Source organism: Anopheles ziemanni, chromosome 3 (assembly GCF_943734765.1).
Source record: "Anopheles ziemanni chromosome 3, idAnoZiCoDA_A2_x.2, whole genome shotgun sequence".
NCBI lineage: Eukaryota > Metazoa > Arthropoda > Insecta > Diptera > Culicidae > Anopheles > Anopheles ziemanni.
In genome coordinates, this window is record NC_080706.1 from 76,406,787 (window position 1) to 76,430,318 (window position 23,532).

A 23,532-nucleotide genomic window follows, 5' to 3' on the forward strand; every position below is an offset into this window, starting at 1 on the left:
AGTGCGGACAAAAGTACACTAATTCACAGGTGGCGAAGTTTATTTCATATCTTGAGAACGAACATGTGCGATTGCAGCTGTAAGTGGGAAAATATGTCAAGTTTTTACTCTTTTCGTCAGATGATGTTGTTCACCTTTTAGTTTAAACTTAAAAGTTTAATTTAAAATTATATTTTTCTCATTAAAACAGTGTATTATTTACTGTTATTCATTGTTATTCCGAAATCTAAAAATTTTCGATTCAACTATCATAAAAATAATATTATAATAATTTCTCAAACATAAAAGAACCCAGTTGTGGTTCAGGTAAACTCGCACAATACAGAAACTTTAACCATCGAACACGTTTTGGAGGCTAAGTCTGCATAAGATTTTGTACTTATTTATATGAGATTTTAGTTGCAAACTTGATTGAAATATTAGCTGCAGATTGTTTGAAAAGTTGGACTGTATCACATTGTGTATTAAATTTTAATTTGAGTAGAATAATCTCATATTTATGTCCTTAAAATTTTTATAAAAACTCTCGTTCGTTCACCTCAAAACCTTATCAAATTAATTGTAGTTTCGTTTTGTGTTTGCAAGGAAACATTATGCTCAATTTGAACCCTCGTTGTGAAAGCGTTCAGTAAATGTTAGTAGCACAGATTAGATGTCTTCCCGTATGGTTCGACGGCACGCGCTTGAACGAAGCTGCAAAAAAGCATGTAAAATTGGGATGCGTTCCACAGCAGCCCGCATCAAACGTGCGCCTTGCGACACTAAAATAATTATGTCCAAATCACCCCGTTCGGCATAATGAACGATCAGCGAGTCGTTTGAAAGTGCGCAGGGGAGCGTAATTGGAGCCCCGGAGGAGGAGGAGGAGAAGGAGGAGGATGGTCAAATGGGCGGCCACTGTTCACTTCCGCTGGTAACTTCTGGCCCCGAACATGGCGGGGCTCTTTTGAGGTGCGGCCCCGTATTTCCTTCTTGTCTTGCCGCAACACCTGCTTTCTTCCCACGGACTGGCCACGGAGTGAGACGCTGGCCCCAACTCACACATTCCGCGCCGTACACATGTGCATTTTTCTATGCGTTTGCGCCGCTACCTCAATTAACCTCAATATACGGCGACCCGAAATTTTCTCTCCTCCGCTTGGCATTTTTATCTTGCCGACCTCTTTGCATCCGCCTCGACCGGCACACACACACACACACAGAGGTGGCCGCGGCGGGGTGAGATTGTTTTCTTCGTCTTCTTTCCAAGCGTGCGCGCACACACACACACTCACCTGGCTGTTGAAGCAATAAACAATACCGACTGTGGCCGTTAATGATGGTCGCAAAATAAAGGGAAAAAAACGAAACAGGAACATTGTAGAAATCGACAATAAAATCCTGATTTTCATCTTTTTTATACCATGTTAAGATGTAAATAAAGTTGTTTTCTGTTTCTTAATGTGCATGGTTTGGAAACCACTGTTTGTTTTCCGAGCAAAAATGTAACTTCTATTTATTTGACATAAGCTAAATCGATTGGTTTGTTTGAACCAATGTTTGCATTCATACCGGTTAAAACGTGTATTTTAGTAAGCAGGATCCTTTAAATTTTCCTTTTTCAAAAACGCACAACATTTTATCAGATCGGCGTGACTTGAAAACATGTTGAAAACAATGTGGAATCAAATGCTCCATGGAATTGAAGTAGATTTTATAAATTGTAATTTATTTCAATAGGACTATTATTTAATTACGATGGAGGTATTTATGGATATAGAAGTAATGAAATGAAATTTGAAGTTTGACAAGTAAACAAAATTCAAAATGAAATTAGCAACACAAACATGTTTAGAGCAAAACAGAGCCATACTAAGATGGCATTTTACATCAATAATGAGATATTTTTAGATTGCTTTTTGACCTCAAAACTTGAAGTTTACAAAACATATAAAACAAGGTAAAGTTACTAAACAACATCAACATATAAAACAAGGTAAACTTTAATACAGGTAAACTGATTTATTAAGTCTTTTTAAACATATACAGCGAATTGATTCGCATGTTGACCAGCAAACTCTCAATTCTTCTGTGTGTTTTGTGATCATTTAGATTTTTTTTATAAGGCCTAGCCGTTCTTTCTGAAAAAATTTCGTGTTTTTAATTTCTCAGATTTCCCAGGTGAAAAAGCAGTAGGAAAATCATAGCTGAAAAATGATTTATTACAATGATTTACTGGCTCATAGAACAATGAATGACATCCGGTCGTAAAGTTCATCTGCCGCAGACGTATTTTTCATGTTTCTGCCGGTTCATTTCCAACGGTCTGAACTGAGCGGACCGGTTGATGGAGACGAGATGTTTGTCCGAAGATGTGACCGTGGAAAGCACGAAAAAAGCCTTCAACAGGTCCATAACGACATTTCCGTCCTACCCGGGAGGAAGAACGATTTTATTTTCCTCCTCACGATGTGCGGTTAAATGCGCGGCCTTACATGGGCCAGATAATAACCTTCAAACAAAAAAGCAAAACAGAACACACTGAAATACCGTTGTCCAAATCAAAATTAAAATTAACGACCTGCGAAAGAATTTCTCATACGGTTTCTACGATCTGCAGAAAAAAAAACAACCAAACAGCAAGCAACCTGCCAACGCTTCGTAATGTCCCTGGAGGTAATTTTCTTTTCCCCATTCCTTCAGGCTTCTGTGCTATTAATGCAACTCGTTTTTTCATTCCATCACATTTTCAAATTCCCGCTCGAAACGGGAGGGAAAACATCCAAAACCAATCCAAACCAACATATTGGACGAAGCAAACGTTGGAAGCAAAGAACACGATCGAGTAACTAATGGCAAACCACGCCGTGTGAGCCCGGAGGGAACGATTTAATTTTCTTTTATAATTCAAACCGTCATCTTTGTTTCGATTACACCAAATGCGTGTTTGATTATAGTCTCTCTAGCCCCTTCTCCGATGGGAAATGGATCCAGACTTCCCGGGCACTAATTTCCATTTCCATTCGAGCGAGAGGACGAGTGGAGAGCACGATCATCATCAGCGCTACCTATTGTCGATCGAAGGTTGATTTATGTGCGACAGAAAAGTGTTGATAAAGAGCATTCGTTGCAAAGGCAGGGACCGGTGCACAGTGGGATAAGGTAGAACAGCCATATGGATATTTCAAATGTTTCATGAATTTATCGACGATTTTCATTGTTCTTAACCAAAACTGAATTAACAACATGAAAGAGTAAAGCTTTCCATTAATAATCTAGACGGTGCTACTGTATCATGATAAATGCTTGGTACTAGAAATGTATGCAGTCGATATTTAGAATAGCTTTGTCTCTTGCAGTATCGCATTGCTTCAAAACATTGATTTGTAAGCCTTCTTGCCGTTGGATCACGCACCATTGCTTTCCGTCATGCATTACTCCGTATCGTAAGCGGTGATGCCAGAATAAAGCCACTCTGGCTCAAAGCCTCAATAATTCTTTTCAACAAAAACATCACCAAAGCTTGAAAATCTTGAACCTTGATTTTTATTCATTTTTCAATAAAACATTTCATTTGAATACTTTGCTACTAGTTGATCAAATGTGAAACTTATCTTTACATGCTTAAAATATATTTTTTCAACACACTGAAACTCAAAAAAAGATTCTAATTCGTTCGAAAATTTACTAAACTACACGTGTTTAAAGTTACATTAAAATATAAGGAAAACCCTTTTTTTACTTCTCAAACTTAAGCATAAAACAGCTGGAACATTCAGCAATGTATTGAATTGGTGCTAAGTTTTCTTAGTTACCAACTATCTGACTATCATTTTAAACTTGTTACCATACTTTGTTTTTTTCCGTAATGTCCGCCTATTATCCTACTGTGCTGTGGCGGTAAGCGTAAGGAAATGTGTTTCTTTTGTGCACCTTTTTTATTCACCCGGGAGACAGATTTATCAACAGCGGGTTCCTTCCAGCTTACCGGTTTGCCTAATTAATAGGTTATTTATTATTCTCCAAACAACCACAACAGCAACTGAAGATTGGGATGCTGAGTAAAAAGGGAAAGCTGTGTCATCGTTGCAAAAGGAAAATGAACAAGTTAAATTGAAAAGGTGTTTTTATTCCAACCGAAAAAGGGCCCCGGGGAAAACGCACGCAACAATGGCGGGCCCGGTTTAAGGTGTGTTCCGTTAGCAAATGGATGTAAAATGTTGTACATAAACATTGACATTGATTTCCACGGTGGACCTTGGGCGGGAGTGCAGGGTTGTGGCGCGGCTAATTGAATTGTCAATTAAATTGTGCTTAAAATCATCCAATTATCGAGGGAAAATGTTGCCTTGCAAGGCTGCCAGCTGGTGGAAAAGTGATCATTCCTCGCGTGCGCTGGACTCGCAAACGTTGCCAACGATCTTAAACGATCGTACGAGTGTCATCGGGAGAAAACTGGAAGCTGCCCGAGAGCTGTGAGCTGTGTCCATGTTTTCCAAACGAGCTCCGGACTTTGGCGGGGTAACAGGATCATGCCGTAGCACGTCACGGTGGAAAAAGTCCTGTACTTTGCGCCTCTAGCTTTCCTCCGGTTCTGCGGTAACCGACTCGACGTCCACCTGATTTCATTTCACTTTCAAACAAAAACCGGCAAACCCGGTGCGCCATAAACAGTGACAGGCATGGGGCTTCTGGGATGGGGACCACTTTTCCCGCGGGTTCCCGATAATCGCCGCAAACGCAAATAGTCGCTAAACTCTCCGATACGTTCACCCTCCGGTCGGCCGGGAGATGGGTTGCCTTGGTTGGACAAGACGTCTCCGGAGACGACGTTACCTACAGCGCTTTTCTTGCGCCTTCTTCTCACCTGGCGAAGGAAAAATGGAAAAGAAACTGAAGCCGAACCGAGAAAACGAGAGGTTGAGGAAAGGGCCATAATTAAGCGCCGATTGGGTAGCGCACTTGCTCCAGATCTTCAATGTCCGATCTCTCGTGCGGCGAGCGGCCATTCACTGGCACGTCCGACAAGTGGGGAGAGAAAGGGACCGGGAACGAGCAGGGGGTACTCAGGGCAAGCGATTAGACACTTTTCCTCCGGGACGAAGGCCACCGCGTTTGGCGAACTTGAAAGTGAAACGTTTCCGGTTTTTCTGGCTCCCCGCAAGGAATAGGAGGAGAAGGTGAAGGTGCTGTTTACCAGAGGATAGGCAACACTTTTCTGTGTGCGTATGTGTGTGTGTGTTGCTGATGCTGTGTTTGGCCTACTTTTGGCCCACCGGAGAACTCTCTTCGTCGACTGTCGTTCGGTTCGATCGGATCTTCGAATCAGCATCGAAGCAATCAATCTTGTGGAAATCCATCCGTTGGCGTGCGGATTTGTTTCCCCGGCGGCATCCCGGCATGCCGTGTCGTGGCTACAATGTTGCCTCGAAATCCGACAGACGATCCGCTCGGAGGAATTTGAAATTTCATCGTGTGCCCGTTAACGCGCGATTGCTGACAAATCGGTTTGCTTGCGAAGCTGGTGGTTTTCGTCGTCCGGCTTCACTCTGGGCAACTGCATGACCTTGAGTATTTAGAATTTTTTTGACTCATTCTTTCTTAATGTATAATTACAGAAAATATGTAATTGAAAAGTTAAATAGAGGAACATATTAATGAAAACAACGTTTCATTTCATTAAACATATTGTGCAAACAGAAAGCTTTCAAAATCTTCTAACAAATTTTGTGAAATCTCTATGTCAGAAAAATATGCTTGTAAATCATTGTATAGCAATTTTATAGAAAACCGGTATAAAATTAATTCCAACCAAACGAAATTATATACGCGTTAATTGAATAGCTACGACCGAAAGTTTTTCGACATTAGCTTTGTTTTGAGAAAGGAATGCTAAAGTCTACACGACATAAAATAAATGGAATTTTTGAATGATTTTAGATTTCTTTTATGAGAAAAAATTACACGCAGTCTACTTGATTTTTTCAATGTTCTATGTTTAAGATTGAACCGAATGCACAACATGGACCAAGTGTATGCCCGAAAATTATGACTTTGGGACCAGTTTTAGATTCCCTGAGAAGAAAAGAGAGAAAATCTGAATAATGAAATGACAAAAGTAAGTCAATACAAAAATATCAACCGATATTTGTGATGAAGTAAAAATTTGCAACTGCATTCCCATATACCGATAAAGTATACTAAAATGATTAAAACAAAGTTCGTTAACTTACTTAGAACATGACAATATGGCATTGTCCATCCGAGGCCATATTAAAACAAACACGTAAATACTTAAAGATAAATTAAAGTAAATACGAAAATATTGACGGTCACCTTAATTGAAACCCTTGAAATGGAATCTGTGTAATTCATCTTATTCAAAGATAAAGATGGATAAATAGAATTTAAAATAATCCGTTACCGTTGACATATGTGGATTCACTAGAACTTAGAATAAATCGGGTATAGCTCAATAGTTATCAAGAAGAAATCTTACGAAACACACTAAGCGATATTCGTTGAAATCATAAAATTAAACCTAAAATTCAACAGAGAGTAAACCTTTTCAAAACCGCCATCAACGAACAACTCACGTCCCCTTCGTCGACCGCATTTTCCGCATTGTGAAGACCTTCAAAATCGGCGTTGATAATGGCTCCATATTTCCCCACATTTTCATTCACCTGCCCGGAAAGGGGAAGGGGATGTATGTGAGGGTAGGAACCGATTGTGTGTGTTCCATTTCATAAACTGTCGGAACGCAGAATTATGCACGATCTGCGCAGCCATGTATTGCGTGTGGAGTCTGTTGCGAATGGTTTTGTTCTACATTAATCTCTCTTTCTCACTCGCTCGCTGATCTTGTTTCGGATTCCTCGGTCTCTCTTCCGTCCCCCCCTTGCTTTGCCCTATCATGTTCCGTTCGTTTTCCATCATTTTCAACCCCGGGACGTTGGTCGGGGGTGTTCAAGCATGCGGAACCGGCGTGCAGAGTCGAACCCCTTTTTCGTGGCTGACCATTTCACTTGGCTGGTGCGATACCCTTTGCGGGACAGTTTGATACACAATTTCATCTCCAACCTGCCGTTTGGTCGTGTTTGTTTCGCTTGTGGAAATGAACTCCGATTGCACGCACACGACACTTCTGTGATCGTTTGTTTTCGTTGTTTTACCATCAGCGTCACGTTGAACAATATCATTCCGATGGTTTTACTCAAGAGCAGTATTTAATCCAGCGATAGACCTATCATGAGGCGATGGCTGCGATTATTATTATCAAACCCTCTTACTCAATCACTTGAACCAAACACAACACTGAAGAGTGAAGAGTTTATTTCAAATTAAAGAGCTCAAATTCCAAACGACGGATGTGAGATATTTGTACCATAATTAGTGTTTCAAATAATTAGGAGTTACATATGAAACAATATAAGACAAACAAATGCTTGGTTTATTGTTATGCTTAGCGAAACGTCCTTCAAAGATGCAACAATAAGTTATTTGCGTTTTTAAAACAAACATTTAAGAGATCGAAAGGGGTAAAGGAATCGACTCAACCTTGTTCAATGAGAAACAAAATAAATATCATGCCAACAATAGATGCGAACTGATCCAACTGAAAAGTGACTCCGAGACGATGAGAAACACGAGCGTAATATCAATTAGTTCGAGAGATTTATTGTGCCGTGAAAAGTATTTCGAAAGATGCAATTCTGCCATGAACGTGCCGTTGTTGGCAGACAAGCACTCGGCCCCTTATCGGCTAGCAATTCAATTTATTGTTCACTGCGAACGCTAGGGTGGTTCATAAACAACTCCGCGGCAACCGCCGCTGATAAGATAGAACTATCACCGCCAATTCATCACCCTATCGATATGGGGGGGGGGGGCGACTTTGAAAATGTCCACTCGTCGGTGGAGTGTTGCAGGAAGGGAACCGCCATTTTGTCTTACATCCTTCCCCCTGGGAACGTTCCTGGTCGTCTCCCTCACCGAGCACTTCCGGTCGGAATGGCGCTTTTCCTGTGCGATAACGATCGCCTTCCATCGTCTGCCGACCAGCTTCTTACTCGGACGGAACGGACAAAACCCGCGCGATGGAAGCGATACTTAACAGGGCCCATCACCACCAGCTGACCCGAAACCCATCGGGAAGCGGGAGACAAAAAGGGGGGGAGGGAGAAGAAGAAAGTAAGCGGCCGCAAGTTAAAGTTAATCCGATTTTAAAAATAATAGAAACGGTGGGGTTCGTCGTCTGTCGGGCTGTTGATGTCTTTCGTTCCATTTCTCCCTCTGGCGAGTGTTTGTTTGACTTTCCGCTGTTCTTTCGCCGTATTTAAGGAGAGTCTTTTGATGTGGGGTTGGCAAAGGTAATGCCATCTTGGGATTGTATTCTCTGCGGGGTGCGTACGAGGAAATTTTTTGGGAAAATGGGTTTCCCACAAACGTTTAAAAAATGGTAGCAGAAATCTATCCATGGGTTTTCACCATTTAATGTGGCCAATTATATTTTACTACGTCTCACAATGAAAACCCCTTTGTTTTTCTGAATGTTAAAAATAGGAATAAAATATTAACGAGCCATCTTTAGCCATAACTATTTGAATAATTTTCAAAAGGAAAGGCTAAAGTTAAAAAAATGTATAGGCTTTAATTCTTAGAACATGTTATTTTTAATAGAGCACCAGACAACACCCCCTTTTGGTAGTGTTTTCTCAGATGATTAGATCTTTGGCATAGTTTTCTGTTCGTTCTTCCCTTTCGCCAGACCTTCAGAACATGGAACAAACAGCCGAAACCCCGTCGGAACCCTTTCTTCCCTCGTAACGGTACTCTCGGGAGCAAAGTGGTTGCAAACGTCGATCGCATTTCCTGTCGTTGGCTGCATTTTTCTTCACGCAAGCCCAACATCGGCCGCTATTTACACGATCTATTTACAAGCGCTTGTTGTTGACGCATTTTCCCGGCCCCGAAAGACGTGAACAACGCAAAGGCGAACCTCATCTCACTGACACCGCATCGTCATGCTTCGGTAGCATAACTAACCTCTCACCCGGTGGCCTTCCCCAAGCCCCAGGCTCCGGGTACGCCCTGGGGTGGGTTACGACGCTGACATTACTGCAGCGCGCCGGCGGAAGGAACCTATGAAACAGAAATAACACGCGCTGGAAACCCGTCAAGCATTCGAGCGAAACCAACAAGATCTGGCGTCGATGATGGTATATTACCCCGGGCACTAGTGTTTCACTCAGCCCGGACAGCTGGTTTCCGCATTTATTTTCGGTTTATCTTCCGGCGAATCCGTAAGCACCGAGCTTCAGCCGAAGCTTTCGTCACCTTTGGGTGAACTTTCCTCTCGCGGGTTGGTAACTTTCCTTACCGAAGAGACATTGGCATTGAAGCGATGGGTGATGGGCGATGGGTGATAAATCATTCCAGCCTCTTCTCCCCTCGCCACGTCAAGGGGGTCGCTCGTGCACACCGTGAAGGATAAACTGGGTCAGCTTGGGGTTTGAAGAAAAACCCAAGAAAAATACCATAGACAAATCATGGCCAGCCCTCGAAACTAGACGTTCAACAAGCTATGCAAGCCAAATGTTAGACCGCACGTTGTGTCGGACACAACGAACACGGAAGGATCACCATTTCTATTATCACGTTCCGGGCCGAGACTCGGAAGATGCGGAATTGTTTGATGGTTTCGATTAAATTGCAAATTGCACTGCACAACCGGGCGCTAATTCGTTCACGGTTTGACAGGGCAAAGGAGTAGGAAAAACAGGAGAAGCGGGTGGTAAATTACATACGATCGCCCGAATGCCGCCCGAGATTGTTGGTGATCCCCACTGGTCATTAACCGTGACCTCACGAGCCCGGCCTCGGGTTCCGTTTTCATTTCGCTGAGCAAAAGAGACCATGATAGTAAATAAAATAAAACATAAATCCATTTCACTCCCGACCGGCGGTCAGTTTCTACTTTCTTCGAGTATGTGGAGGCGTTTGGCTTTATTTTTATACCAAGCGCGAAACTCAAATAAAGAAAGTAAGCGTTCCCCGGCTTGCCGGTACAAGAAAATTGGTTTTTTCTCGTACATACACACACGTGGGCGTTAATCGGTGCAAAAGATTGGCGGAGGCGGCCTGACACTGAACCGTAACGAACACCCCATGTGCCCGACTTTCGACATTCCACAAACCAGGCAACTCCCTGGTTTCGACGCCGCTTTAACGTGGCCATATTTTGTTTTTATGTTTACGTTCAGGTTCCGTTCTTTTCTCACCTTTTCTACGTCCAAGGATTGGATTTTCTACGATCCAAGTTAATTGAAATACGAAAGCAAACGGCACGTTGCGGCGAAGAAAACATGCAACTGAATCGACGCCAATCGAATGATTACGATTCTTGTCCTTATTTCCATTAGCCTTCTATGCGAGGCAATGATTGAATTGCCCGAACGGAATTGATTAGGTTGCTATTCAATTACACTCTGTTGTGTTATCAAAGGAGAGAAAACAGAAACTGACTGGAAAATTTCATTTAGACATGTTAGCAACTTGATTGATTTTGAAGCGTCTTGTTCTATCACAGTGATTCTCAAACACTTTGTTACACTGAAAAAAGAGAAATACTTATTGCCCGAGCAACAAAGGAGTTGGATAGCAAAGGATAGAACAATTCATACATTTCATGTAGCGATGAAATCCCGAAATATAGAAGACATTCAAAAATGATTTAAAAGAATGTGAAAATAATATCGAAAGAGAGAGGATTCTAAAAAGAGCAACAGAGCATAATACCTCACGTAGCAAAACCTGACAAGTTTTGCTTTTTATTTTTTCATTTTGAACAGTTAATTTTGATACGTTTCCATTAATTTATTCACTTCATGTGATTAAACCTCTCCACAAACCTGTTTGTAATCACAAAAATGCCTTCAAAAACTGGATCATATATTTTTACTACCTAGAGCGAAAAGTTAACGTGATAAATAAATCGAAAACTTACAGAACAACAACATGAAAATTGATTTTCATGAAGGAGTAACATAACCATTCCATTCTGAGGACAAGTATTTGTTTCTACAATCTGTTCTTCCATATTTCCGTTTCAATTTGTTGAAAGTAATATTCACAAGTTAAATGAATAAAAGTCATCGGCTTTAAATTGTACAAAACATATCATTTTTAGTTTGTTATCGTCAAACATTTTCAAGATTGAGAACAGCATAGATTGAGAATCTCTGCTCTACACAATTGCATGACGTCCAACAGCACGTCCCGCACTAGAAGCGGAAATCTAAACACAAAAATAAAACTACAACCTGTGTTACTTCCATTTGTAAACTACATTTCAGCATCCGGGAGTGCTACGGATAACCTTTTCCTAATTGCATTTCCCGGAGGCAGTTGAGAAAGTTCAACACAGAACCGTAAAAGTGTCTAACTGGGCCGCGAGTGTGCGAAATTAATCAAACGGAAAATAACACTCGCACACGCCCTCGGAAACACCAATGCCGGCGAAACCGTAGCCCGTATGAAGTCATCCGCGGAAAACCGTCGACCGGATGCGCCTGCACGGCGATCAACCCGAAATCAAACCCGATCTAATGCAATTCAAATAAATCACAATTTACTTGCGCGTGCGCGCGCACCTCCGAAACACTTGCTTTCTCCCGGCTTCAGTTCGTTTGTGTTCCAGCTTCCTGCCACAATGTGCAATGATGCGTTAGAGATAGGGGGAAGGGGAGAGGGACTGACCGGTGGAACAAAGGTGATTCCGGATTACGATTCCGATTGGGTTGGGAGAGTTCCATTTCTTCCGCCGGGAAGCCGAACGGATGCGAGTGAGTGTTTTGCAAATTTCTAAAACGGTTGAAATAAAACAAGACGAATGGGGAAATCCCGTTAGACTTCGGTGAACTTGGAAGCTCGTAGGAAAAGTAAACTATATCGGTTTTTTACCTTCAAACATAAAAGGGCATCAAGTAATTGTAACGGCATTGAGTTTTACTTTAATAATGTATTTTACCATCTTAAATTATAGGCGAAGGTTTTGCCACTTCCTTCAATAATGGCTCTTAAAAAATAACGAAAAAAGTTCATGTACCCAGAACTGAGGTTATACCTAACCGTGCGGAACATCGCGAACAAAATTGAACAAACATCTTCTTTCGCCGGCCAAGGCAATAAATAGTTTAGAACACACTCGAGAAAGAAGAAACAGAAAGGAAACAGGGGAGAAAAAAAGGAGAAAATAGAATAAATTTCCTCATCTTTCCATCAATGAATTTGCGGAGCGAGAATCAATGAGAAGAGTTCTTCTTGGAAGATTCCCCCGTGACCACTTAGAAGACTGGAAGCTAACTGTTTTCATGAATGAAGCAAGATCGTATTGAGAAAACAGTTGTGGATAATTGTGGAAAATGATAGTACCAAAAAGAATTCATTCCTGACACACATTAATATCGGACAAAATGATTTTCCGAAAGAAAGAAATGATTATGTTTGTTCGCTTTTAAGAAGAAATATAAATCTCGTCAGACTAAATATCATTAAAAATGTATTTTTTAAAGCAATTAGAATTTGTTTAAATCAGTCAACAATTTTGAAGAGAACTGCTCATAATTTCACACCTTAAAGTCCTGGTATATAGCCGAATTTCAAATCACGGGACTTTGCAACAGAGAACTTGATTCGTTAAGATTTCTTAAACTTAAAGTGAATTCATAGTTTTGGCGATTCATAGTTCACTTCGATTTCACCAGTTTGAGATTGCGGCCCAATTTCCCCCTTTTCCATCGGCATTCCCGGTGGCATGGAAATCTTGCAACCTTGCTTCAATTACGGATTACCTGGATTTAATTGAACCACGCGCGCGCGCGCACCGCTTTGCGGTCATATCGCAGCGCAATTAGCGCGTCGTCTATCTTCCTCCCGCCTCGAGGCCGGCGTAACGCATGTAATCGCACCGTATGCAGATGATGAAGATGGGCCGAGATTAATGGTGGTGCTAATTTGCACCGAATCATTTCCAATTTTCCATCGCGATGCCATCCGTTCTCTGGCGTCTCCGGCGGGGAGGGCGGGGCATGTGGCGGACTTTGCCTGGGTTTGGAAATGTAGGTTAGTGGGTGCGTAATTTAGGAGGAATTTTTCCTTACCTCAAACCATACGAGAGGGACCTTTTGAACGTTTCCGAGCAGCAATAAACGATGAGATGTGGGCATTTTTCATCGGTTAACGATAGTAACGCTTCTTGTTGGAGCACACGTTACTGTCGTTAGTAACGCTTCTTATTGGAGCATACGTTACTGTCGTTAAACAATGATACAATGATTTTATACGAAAAAATGGGGAAATATGAATGTATACAAAATCTGTAAAGAATTTTCTTACGCTAGTTGAGTATTAACCTAAATTTTTCTTTTATTTTGTTACGCCAGGTCGAGGATCCGTTGAAGCGGATACAGGAGGAAATCAACGAGGTGGCGAGACGCGAACAGGAGCTCCGTGAAGGACACCGGACGGGTTCGGGCGAACGAAACGGAATGGACCTGAACGACGACAGCCTCTCGTCGACGTCGGGCAATTCGGACGACTCGGGTCTGTCCCTTTCGCCGACACCGGTCCACTCGCCCTCGGTGTCCAACCTGAAGGACAAGCTGGAGCAGAACGGCAAGGACCACGACGAGCCGGTGCGCTTCGGCAGCCACCAGCCCCGCGCCACCCAGCATGCCACCAGCAACGGAAACGCCAACGGCGACTCCGACATTACTGACGCGCCGGTCCTCGGAGGTGCCGCCGGACGGCAATACCATCTCCCGCAGGCGAAGGCCCTCACGCGGGCCCGCTCCACGCCGCAGCTCTTCCACACGTCGGCCCCGACCCGGCGCTTCAATCCGAACCCGAACCAGCGCGGCATCATGCAGAAGTTCATCGCTTCCCGCGGCCGGCTCAACAAACTGGCTGCCGGCGCTGCCGCCACCGCCGCCGCCCATGCCAACACACCCCAGTTGACGGTCGCGTCCAGCACGAAAGCGGACCCAATTGTGGTAGGTTGACGCCACAGCGACTTGAATCGAACAATTTTTGGGAAAGTTCCCACGGGTATTAACATTTTGGTAGGCCGAAGAGGGTTTACTTGTCCCGCTAATTGACGCGAGATTATCTTATTAATTTCGCAAAATGATTGCAGCTTGGCAAAAATGTGGCGTTTTTGAGCGGCTTATCCGTGTTGTGATTTAATGGCAGAGTTTATTTTCTCATTCTTTTGAGCACAAGCGTGGCGGGAACATTCTAGGTCAAGCAGAACAGAAAACAACGTTCGGTGAGAACGAAAACAAAAACAAAGAAACTTTCTATTCTTCTTGAAGGTTTTAAGATTTGAAAGAGACAAGAAAAGCGGTAGTTTGTGTATGAATGGAGTAATAACCAACGGCTAAGATGTAAAACATTATTCAAATCGAACCAATTGCATACTTCATGGCGCAACTGCCAGTTTGGCGCCTGAAAGTATGCAATTTCCATACGTAAATAATTGAACGAAGCTTCAAACAATCTTTTGAATGTAACTTAACGAAGCAACTGTGAACTTAAAATATTCAACATAAATGCAGCTACTAATCATTTCGAAAATGGTTTATCCCTTGCAGCCTTCACTTGATTTGAGCCGCTCCCATATGATGATGTTGCCGACGGCCATTTCCACGCCGCCAGTCATCGAGAGGGACCAGAACGGAAAGCCGATCCGGCGCGGCTACGTGCCGGTGGAGGAGAAAATCCAGCGCGAGCTGCGCGATCTAAAGACGCGCGAGTGCGAACTGAAGCGGATCCGCAAGCTGAACCGAAACGCATCCCAATCCGATTTGCTGGATATGAACTACGACACGTAAGTGGAACGATTGTGCGGGGTTTCCGACCGATGGGGAAAACACTAATCGTACCTTTTTCACTCGTGCTTGTAGATTCGAATCCAGCGAGGAACTCTCGGACGAGGACAACACGGACGAACCGATCTATCCGCTGGCGAGTAAGCTTCGGTCGACCAAATCGATCAGCGAACTGTGCGACGCCTTGACCAACTCTAGTCTCTCGCCGAGGTAAATGGGGTGGATCAGTTCTACCGGAATTTCACACACAACTTCCACCAAGCGTAAATCACCTCATTTGATCCGTCATTTTGCATCGCCGTAGGGAAACACCTTCGCCACTGTTCGAAAGCCGCACGAGGATTGGTAACGGATGCGGAGGCGGTATGCGACCGGCCATGTCCCTCGCCCAGCTGTGCGATCTCGACCCGGAGGAGGCGCCCTCGTCGCACAAACTGATCGCCCAATGGGAAAGTCTCATCCAGCAGAAGCAGCAGCGATAAAGTGCGCGAAACAAATGGTGCAGGAAAGGAAAACCGACTGAAGTTCTGGAGCAAAACTGGCGAACAAGGGGGAAAATGGGGCGCAAGAGGGTTGTGAAGAGGGGAAAATGTGGAAAACTAATCTTCACCGATTGTGTTAACTTAGCGAGTGTGATTTTTCTTGTTTGATTTTCTTTCAACGTGAAGATGCACTTTCGATGTAGAATGCTCTTTTATATAATTTTATTATTTTTTCTATCACCATCTTTTTCTGATTTCCTTTTTCTATTCTTGCCACCTATTTTGTTTGAGTTTTGGCTTTTTTGTGTCTTATTTATTGGTTTTACTGTAATAGTTTCCAATTGCATCGCATCATCGCGTGAGGCCTAGAGGGCGGTTAATTAATCTAAGCAGTGTGAAGAGCACCCATTATTTAATTTGCCTATATTTTTCTTCATCGAGAATAGATCCTTCTTGTTTTACAAAATCACTTCAAAGACAAGGAAAAATTATACCAATGTGATTAAAGAAAAAAACACAAAGAAAATTTTGCATGATGATCAACAAACATTGTATAACTTTTTCTTGATGCCCGTGATCAAAAAATGTCCACGATCAATACGTCTTACTCAGACATCCTAAAATCCGCTCAAATTGTTATTACTGTTAAAATATAAACCAATGGAGGATTTATTTATGGTGCGCCGCGTCCTATCGTATACCGGAAGTTGAAAACCACCAAGTCGCGCCTATCAACACATCTAATAAGTTAAAGTTAAACGTACGATATAGTGGATAGCCGCTTGTATTATATACATATTATATACATTTATGAAACGTTTTATAACATAAACATACGAACGTTTAAAAATAAATCGATATCAGCCGATCAGATGTATTTATGTGTTTTCTCTATTTTTATTTTTGGCGAGGTATTCATGGACTGTGCTCAATAAAACTGATAAAAACCCCTTCTTTTTAAGGAATTACAAATAATAATAATAAAATATATATCACAAGCAAGTTTCAACGTCATTTTCGTCAAAATGAAATAAAACTTATATCTACAAAATAGACCCGAACGGTGAATTTTTTTGAATGTTGAAGATGTTCTTAACAATAAATAATTTTGGTATGTTGTTTGCTTTGAGGTATGAATCGGATGTTGTATTTTTTTAAATATATTCCTAGAATTCAATCTCAAAAACTGTTCTTTAAAAATGATTAATCTTTTAATGAAAACTATAATATTTTTGGATATGAAAATACTCTTTCTGAAAAGTACAACATAATTCAATGTATATTAATTTAAAACATCAAATTCTAAAAAGATCTTCTCTTGGCGTAACGACCTTGTTGGTCATGCCTGCCCGTTCAGGGGTTACGAGACTTTTTTACCCTATGTGTACGTATAGTAAGTCCTCTCATACAGGAGAGGATCCGTTCTCGGTTGGGGTCAGCCCGATTTTCTAACCGGCGCTACCGCTCGGCTGTCACGGATCCCCGGAAATAAGATAAACGGTAAAATTTGAAAAACACGGTAGAATTTGAAAGAAAACGTTAGAAAACGTACATCCTGTACAGGAGAAACAAGTTCCGATGCAGTTGTTGCCTGCTTTTTACCATGCTTATGTCTAAAAAATAATCAACCTGTATACAACCATAATCAACCTGTATTAAATGCAGTGAGGATCTGAAAATCTCTGAGACAAGAGAAAACAAGAGAAAAAGAGAAAGTGCTGAATGTTATATGACGGAAATTTGGTGAGTTTTGTTTATTTAAATAATGAGAAAGATATCTGAACTAAGCTTCATATTTTTTTACATAAAACGTAATATTTTTAGCTTTTTGACGAACTGTTCAAAAAGGAGATATGTAATAGGAAAATCCCATCGAATGGAGAAAACAGAATAATTTTTCTCTCATTCGTTGCGGTAACTTCCTCTGGAGGAGAAATGCTTTCCTCAGGGGAGCAACGCTTGATTGAGCATTAAATGCTGCTGAGTTCAACGAGAGCAGCATACCGCATCAGTCAGCAACGCCGACGAAGCGAAGCAGACTGCCACGAATTTAGTAAGGCCAGATGCAAAATAAAACCAAATTCAACACAATTCAAATATCATACGGCTCGTTTCATTTGGGGATTTTCACGTTTCCTTGTCAAAATTTCAAACAATGCCATATGGTAAATGTAAGTTATGTTTAACCAGTTAACCAGTTAATGTTTTAATTAATTAATAATAATTCTAAGTGCACCTGCTTCAAAAACACGTCATTACATGTTTGTACATTTTGACTCATTTATGCGATACTAATCGATGAAATTAAACAAAATTTAACACAATATTGATCTAAATCACAAAAAATCTCAAAAAACACTGAAACTGTGAAGAGGTTAACTCTAAAAATGACTAATTGTTTTTTAAACAATTGCTAAAAGGCTAGTCTAGATTTAATATTGTTTCGTGTTTCTAAATGTTTTATCTGTCTTAAAAAAACAATTTCAAATTCTCATCCGTCGCACTTTGCCCCATGGCACCCTACTCCGGTCCCGTTCCAGTGGAAACGTTGCCATGGCGGCTGCGCGTAACTGTATATTCATCGTCTGATTTTTCCCCACTACCGCAGCAAGCCGGCAAGGCGAAAACGCATAAATACGGACGGAGACGCCCGTCTGCAGCATAGTCTCAGTTTGGAAAGCAACCTTGCAAGCTACTCCCAAGCGCGTGGACCCGTCACCGTTCGCCAAGTGAACACATTTTCTGCTCAGTTTTAAACTTTGTGCATCAGCCCAAAAACCACCTCATCTTCATCATGGTAAGTCGAGCTGTCGAGTGTTATTGTGCAGTTTGTGTGAAAATCTTTAGCCAAGTCGGTAAAGAATCCGTTTTCCGAACGAGGAAGAACCGGTTTTCCCTGTGGGACCTTCGGGACCCTTTTACGGTTTGAGGGCAGATGTGCAATATTTCGGTGACGTGTCATCTGCCCCTCGATTGGATCGTGTTCCAACTATTTCTTCGCGTTTTTATTGCATCCCTGGGTTTTGGAATTGTTGAACTCTGTTGAATGGTTATTTACAAAGTCTACTTTGTTCCCACATTGTCCAAGAGATCTTTCTTGAAAAGAACATTGTAATAAAATGGAAAACTATACAACTAATAAAAATACTGAACCTATTTTCCGGTCACCAGTAATGCACTTAAATACCTCAACAAAATCAACCAGTCTCAAAAATATGATTTCGTCGCTTTTCATATGTACCAATTTCCGGTGCTTCAAAATCTTCCCAACGTTTGCTACGCAAGCAATCCAAGCACGTAAAAGCTGACTTGGAGAAAGTAGCGTTATTTAATTTTCCAATTCCATTCCCTCCATTGGAATTGTTAAAAGAAAGAGATAAAATAGAGGGTTTTTTTTGGCATTTTCCTCACTGCCTTTCACCTCCAGTTTCTCGACATTCCATTTCCGTTCCACTTCATTCCACATTGAGGTTAGGGAAAAGAAACTTTCATGAATGAGGCAGACACCGTCACTTACCTTTCTCCACCTAATGTATTGTGTTTTCCTCCCTTCTTCCGCCAGCGTGAGTGTATTTCCGTACATGTTGGCCAGGCCGGTGTCCAGATCGGTAACGCCTGCTGGGAGTTGTACTGCCTGGAGCATGGCATCCAACCGGACGGTCAGATGCCGTCGGACAAGACCATCGGCGGTGGCGATGACTCGTTCAACACCTTCTTCTCGGAGACGGGAGCTGGCAAGCACGTGCCGCGCGCCGTCTTTGTCGACCTGGAACCGACGGTGGTGGATGAGGTGCGCACCGGCACCTACCGCCAGCTGTTCCACCCGGAGCAGCTCATCACCGGCAAGGAGGACGCGGCGAACAACTACGCCCGTGGCCACTACACCATCGGCAAGGAGATCGTCGACCTGGTGCTGGACCGCATCCGCAAGCTGGCCGACCAGTGCACCGGGCTGCAGGGCTTCCTGATCTTCCACTCGTTCGGTGGCGGCACCGGATCCGGCTTCACCTCGCTGCTGATGGAGCGCCTCTCGGTCGACTACGGCAAGAAGTCGAAGCTGGAGTTCGCCATCTACCCGGCGCCGCAGGTGTCGACGGCGGTGGTCGAGCCGTACAACTCCATCCTGACCACGCACACCACCCTGGAGCACTCGGACTGCGCGTTCATGGTCGACAACGAGGCCATCTACGACATCTGCCGGCGCAACCTGGACATCGAGCGTCCGACCTACACCAACCTGAACCGTCTGATCGGCCAGATCGTGTCGTCCATTACGGCCTCGCTGCGCTTCGACGGTGCCCTGAACGTCGATCTGACCGAGTTCCAGACGAACTTGGTGCCGTACCCACGTATCCACTTCCCGCTGGTCACCTACGCGCCCGTCATCTCGGCCGAGAAGGCGTACCACGAGCAGCTGTCGGTGGCGGAGATCACCAACGCCTGCTTCGAGCCGGCCAACCAGATGGTCAAGTGTGACCCGCGCCACGGCAAGTACATGGCGTGCTGCATGCTGTACCGCGGCGATGTGGTGCCGAAGGACGTCAACGCCGCCATCGCCACCATCAAGACCAAGCGCACGATCCAGTTCGTCGACTGGTGTCCGACCGGCTTCAAGGTGGGCATCAACTACCAGCCGCCGACGGTCGTGCCGGGCGGCGATCTGGCCAAGGTGCAGCGTGCCGTGTGCATGCTGTCGAACACGACGGCCATCGCCGAGGCGTGGGCCCGTCTGGACCACAAGTTCGATCTGATGTACGCCAAGCGCGCCTTCGTGCACTGGTACGTCGGCGAGGGTATGGAGGAGGGCGAGTTCTCCGAGGCTCGCGAGGATTTGGCCGCGCTCGAGAAGGACTACGAGGAGGTCGGCATGGACTCGGGTGAGGGTGAGGGCGAGGGAGCCGAGGAGTACTAGAGGTGAAACTCAGAGCTCCACTCCGCGAACCCCCAAAAGCCTCCCACGACGAAATGCCGGTATTCTCCATTTTGAAGCACAAATTCAAAATCCCCAGAAGTTGATGTGCATTTTAATCTAACTTATTTTGTTCGCGTAATAAAGCGGAAGCATTATTTGAAACAAGCATAACAGAGCAGAAATCTTACGAGTCGAGTAGTCTCATTGCGTGTGGGTTGTTTTCCTAAAGCTATAGGTGGGTTATTCTCATGGTCGTTTAGTTATGGGAGATCTACTTTCGAACACAGATGTCGTTCAACTTCTCACCCCGCACTTAATTAAGCCGTGGAAGGTAAAAGAGGTCGAAACCTACAGAGCCAGTACGTCGACGCCTACGCTTAGGCCCAAGGAGTGAAATCATGGTACGGAATTATTCAATTGCACTGACTGAAGACTTTGCCCATAAAAAGACGATCCAGACAGGTTCCACGCTGTCGTTGAGATGACGTAAGCGTCGCAACGTCTGGAACTTCAATGCGACACTCGGTCGCTTAAAAAAATATAAAACTCAAACGATATGATGCATGTTCCATTTTCCGGGCCATATTTATGTTTTTTTTTGTACAAAAAAAAAATGAAACTAGCGATCGATAGTGGCGCATGGCATGACACGTAGCTGCTTGATTTTGGGAGTTGGTCTCTTGACACACCGTGTGTCTCCAATGTTTTTTTTTTTCAATTAGCCGCACGCAAATTCAGGGTGAAACCATAATTCTTCTCCCCCGCGCCCCATGGAAAGCAAACCAAAAAAGTGGTCTGATATGACAACACCCGTTTCCTGTGCTTGTTTGGCGCCGGTTTGGAATGGCTTTGGAAAAAAGGGGGAACATTTAAGGATGTTGATGTAATAAGGGAAGAACCGTGGTATTTTTGTTTGATCAATTCCGGGCCAATGCCCTTGGTTCAGTTTTGCAGTTAAATTTGACAAAAAATATCACCAAACAGTAACAGATGGCTTGCAGGGTTTCCTGCGAGCGATTTCCTTTTCCGATTTCGAACAGGTCCAATAACGCGCTGTTGATGGAAGCGATTGAGCGAAGCGTATTCACTTTTCGTTCGCGCCCACGAAAAAGGAAAAAGATAACTGAAGAGATGTAGAAAGAGGCACGTTGGCGTCGTAACGAGTTGTTGACTGACCTGGTGGTGCCTCTTGGAGACTACAAGCATTCGTGGGAGATCACATACCACACTGAGAATGCCATGCACGGAGGAACGTTCACGTTTTCAACCTACACATGGAGTTTATTCATGCGTTCGGTCCTAATGGCGTTGAGATTTTGCCCCGGATCGTGGGATGCGTGTAGGATTTGGAGCGATCCTATGTATTTCTTTTCCTGCGAGTGCAAACCCCGGAACCAAAGCTATGCGTTAGCGCTACAAAATTAACGCCAGGGAGTTGGATCCATTTAGGGTATTTTTGGTTTCCTATATTTAGAAAAGACCCGAGTCTGGGGATGATTCTGCTGCATAGAGAATATAATTAAACAGATGCACCCTAAATGCATGTGCAACATAAGTCTTTACTGTCAGCAGTATGCGCTATACTGCGTTTGTGTTGCTTTTAAAAATAGAAACCATGGTAGAATGCACAGTATACAAGAACAGTGAAAAACTCCACCGCTCAACCCTCCAAATTTGCTCCTCGACACCAACGGAACAAAAAAAAATACTGTACAGGCGACAAGACTCTTCAAGTTGGTATTCTAGGTTTACAAGCTCCAAACAAAACTCAACAGTGCAGTTTTTGTGATTTAAAACGACTTATTAATTTTTAAACGTAAATTTTTGATAAGCATATTGTGGAAAAAATCATTTTCGGTGTTAAAAAAGAACCACTTTCTTCAGAAAATGAAAAAGAAATCTGTATATTATACCAAGGTTACTAAACACTAAACAGGTTGCGACAGAGCAGTTTTGCTCGGAACCATTTTGAATATCTTGTTTACAATTTGTCTGTCAAAATAACGGTGGTGTTGTTGCGGTTTGCAGGAACGATGGAGATTATTTAGTGGCTCGCATAAAAATGCTTCTCTTTTAATATTCTTTTGGTTTGCTTGGACCATGGCCGTATAGGTTGTGATATGCGTAAGATGTGAGAAACAACATTTCTCTAAATCGTAGAATCGGAGGAAGAACCCAATGTGTACAATGAGTTGATCTTGAAGAATGATATGAATTTTATCCATTTGTACGTCCCCAGTAAAAATCGTTTACGAAGTTTATCGAGGATTTAGCCCGGCTACAGGCACACCGGTACTCAAAGATAGTGTTCAATAGATTTCGAGTTCTCTTAACGCCTGCTCTCGTGGAACTGTGAATATGTCCCTCCGCTAACTTTAATAATCTGATTAAAGCCTTCTTTGATTGAAAATAGCAGCGCAACAAACCATTCCAACTTGTTTGTCAAATTTTTCTTTCATTTTTTTATCGTCAACCGGTAAAAATGTTCTGCTTGTCGCAACCTGTCTAGTGTTTAGTAATCTTGATATTATACGATCTTTTTTGGCTTCGTGTAAAAATGCCACAAGGTATACTAGAGCCAAATGTCATTCTAACTGTCACTCGGTGTTTGTATACCCCCGCGTCCACATGGCATCGTAGCGTAGCGATTTTGACACTCCGTCGTAGTGTAAATGCTGGTCGAGAGGCCTTAGCCACGGCCATAAAAAATAGTTGACACTACGACGGAGTGCCAAAATCGCTACGCTACGATGCCGTGTGGACGCGGGGTACAAAACAGAGTCATTTGTTCGCCAAAATAAAAAAAGAAGCGTAAATACGGCAGTTTTGGACACAGAACACCACAGAAAGCAAAAGTACTGGCCCAATGGTTTGTGAAAAGTGTGAGAAAAAGTTAGGAAAGGTCATTACACCCGACCCATGGAAAGCAGGCGCCCGAAACACAACCGAAGGTGGCGGTAGGAAAATCAACGAAAACAAAGCACTCACCAGCTCGAAAGCGCGGTACAATCCGATCGCAGGAAATTTCGCACCGTGCCGGTAAAAAGCTGGAAAATAACGCTTCTCCGCTTATCAGCATGTTTAACCAATTTTTTCATTCATTGCAGAATATGCAAACAGAAAATTCATCAAGCCGGATCGCACTATTGCCAGCAGTGTGCGTACAAAAAAGGAATCTGTGCCATGTGCGGCAAGAAGTTGCTAGACGTGAAGAGCTATCGACAATCTTCTGCCTAAAATTTACCCCATTGCACTCTTCAATACGCCT

General features: G+C 43.1%; 3 protein-coding genes across 3 annotated transcripts in view; all 3 read left to right on the forward strand.

Moving 5' to 3' along the window:
• LOC131286327 (uncharacterized) overlaps positions 1-16,213 on the forward strand; it is a 29,686-nt gene extending 13,473 nt beyond the window's left edge. Inside the window, exons 2-5 of the mRNA XM_058315265.1 lie at positions 13,425-14,033; positions 14,634-14,869; positions 14,946-15,080; positions 15,175-16,213. Coding sequence (XP_058171248.1) covers positions 13,425-14,033; positions 14,634-14,869; positions 14,946-15,080; positions 15,175-15,352 — 1,158 coding nt within the window. The 3' untranslated portion in view covers positions 15,353-16,213. The remainder of the gene's footprint in view (positions 1-13,424; positions 14,034-14,633; positions 14,870-14,945; positions 15,081-15,174) is intronic.
• Positions 16,214-18,929: 2,716 nt separating this feature from the next.
• On the forward strand, positions 18,930-20,396 carry LOC131290080 (tubulin alpha-1 chain-like). Its single transcript, XM_058319464.1, has one exon. It carries the CDS (start codon positions 19,017-19,019, stop codon positions 20,262-20,264), a length of 1,248 nt encoding a protein of 415 aa, XP_058175447.1. The 5' UTR covers positions 18,930-19,016; the 3' UTR covers positions 20,265-20,396.
• Positions 20,397-23,066: 2,670 nt separating this feature from the next.
• On the forward strand, positions 23,067-23,524 carry LOC131289682 (cysteine-rich PDZ-binding protein). The gene is made up of 2 exons (XM_058318979.1): positions 23,067-23,303; positions 23,372-23,524. The coding sequence occupies exons 1-2, from the start codon at positions 23,131-23,133 to the stop codon at positions 23,499-23,501; spliced, it is 303 nt and encodes a 100-aa protein (XP_058174962.1). The 5' UTR covers positions 23,067-23,130; the 3' UTR covers positions 23,502-23,524.
• Positions 23,525-23,532: the final 8 nt, after the last annotated feature.

Excerpts from the sequence above, each read along its gene's own strand:
- LOC131290080 (XM_058319464.1), top strand. The coding sequence starts at position 19,017 with ATGCCGTCGGACAAGACCATCGGCGGTGGCGATGACTCGTTCAACACC.
- LOC131289682 (XM_058318979.1), top strand. The coding sequence starts at position 23,131 with ATGGTTTGTGAAAAGTGTGAGAAAAAGTTAGGAAAGGTCATTACACCC. Across the intron at positions 23,304-23,371 it reads GGAAATTTCGCACCGTGCCG|AATATGCAAACAGAAAATTC; the intron begins GTAAAAAGCTGG and ends CATTCATTGCAG.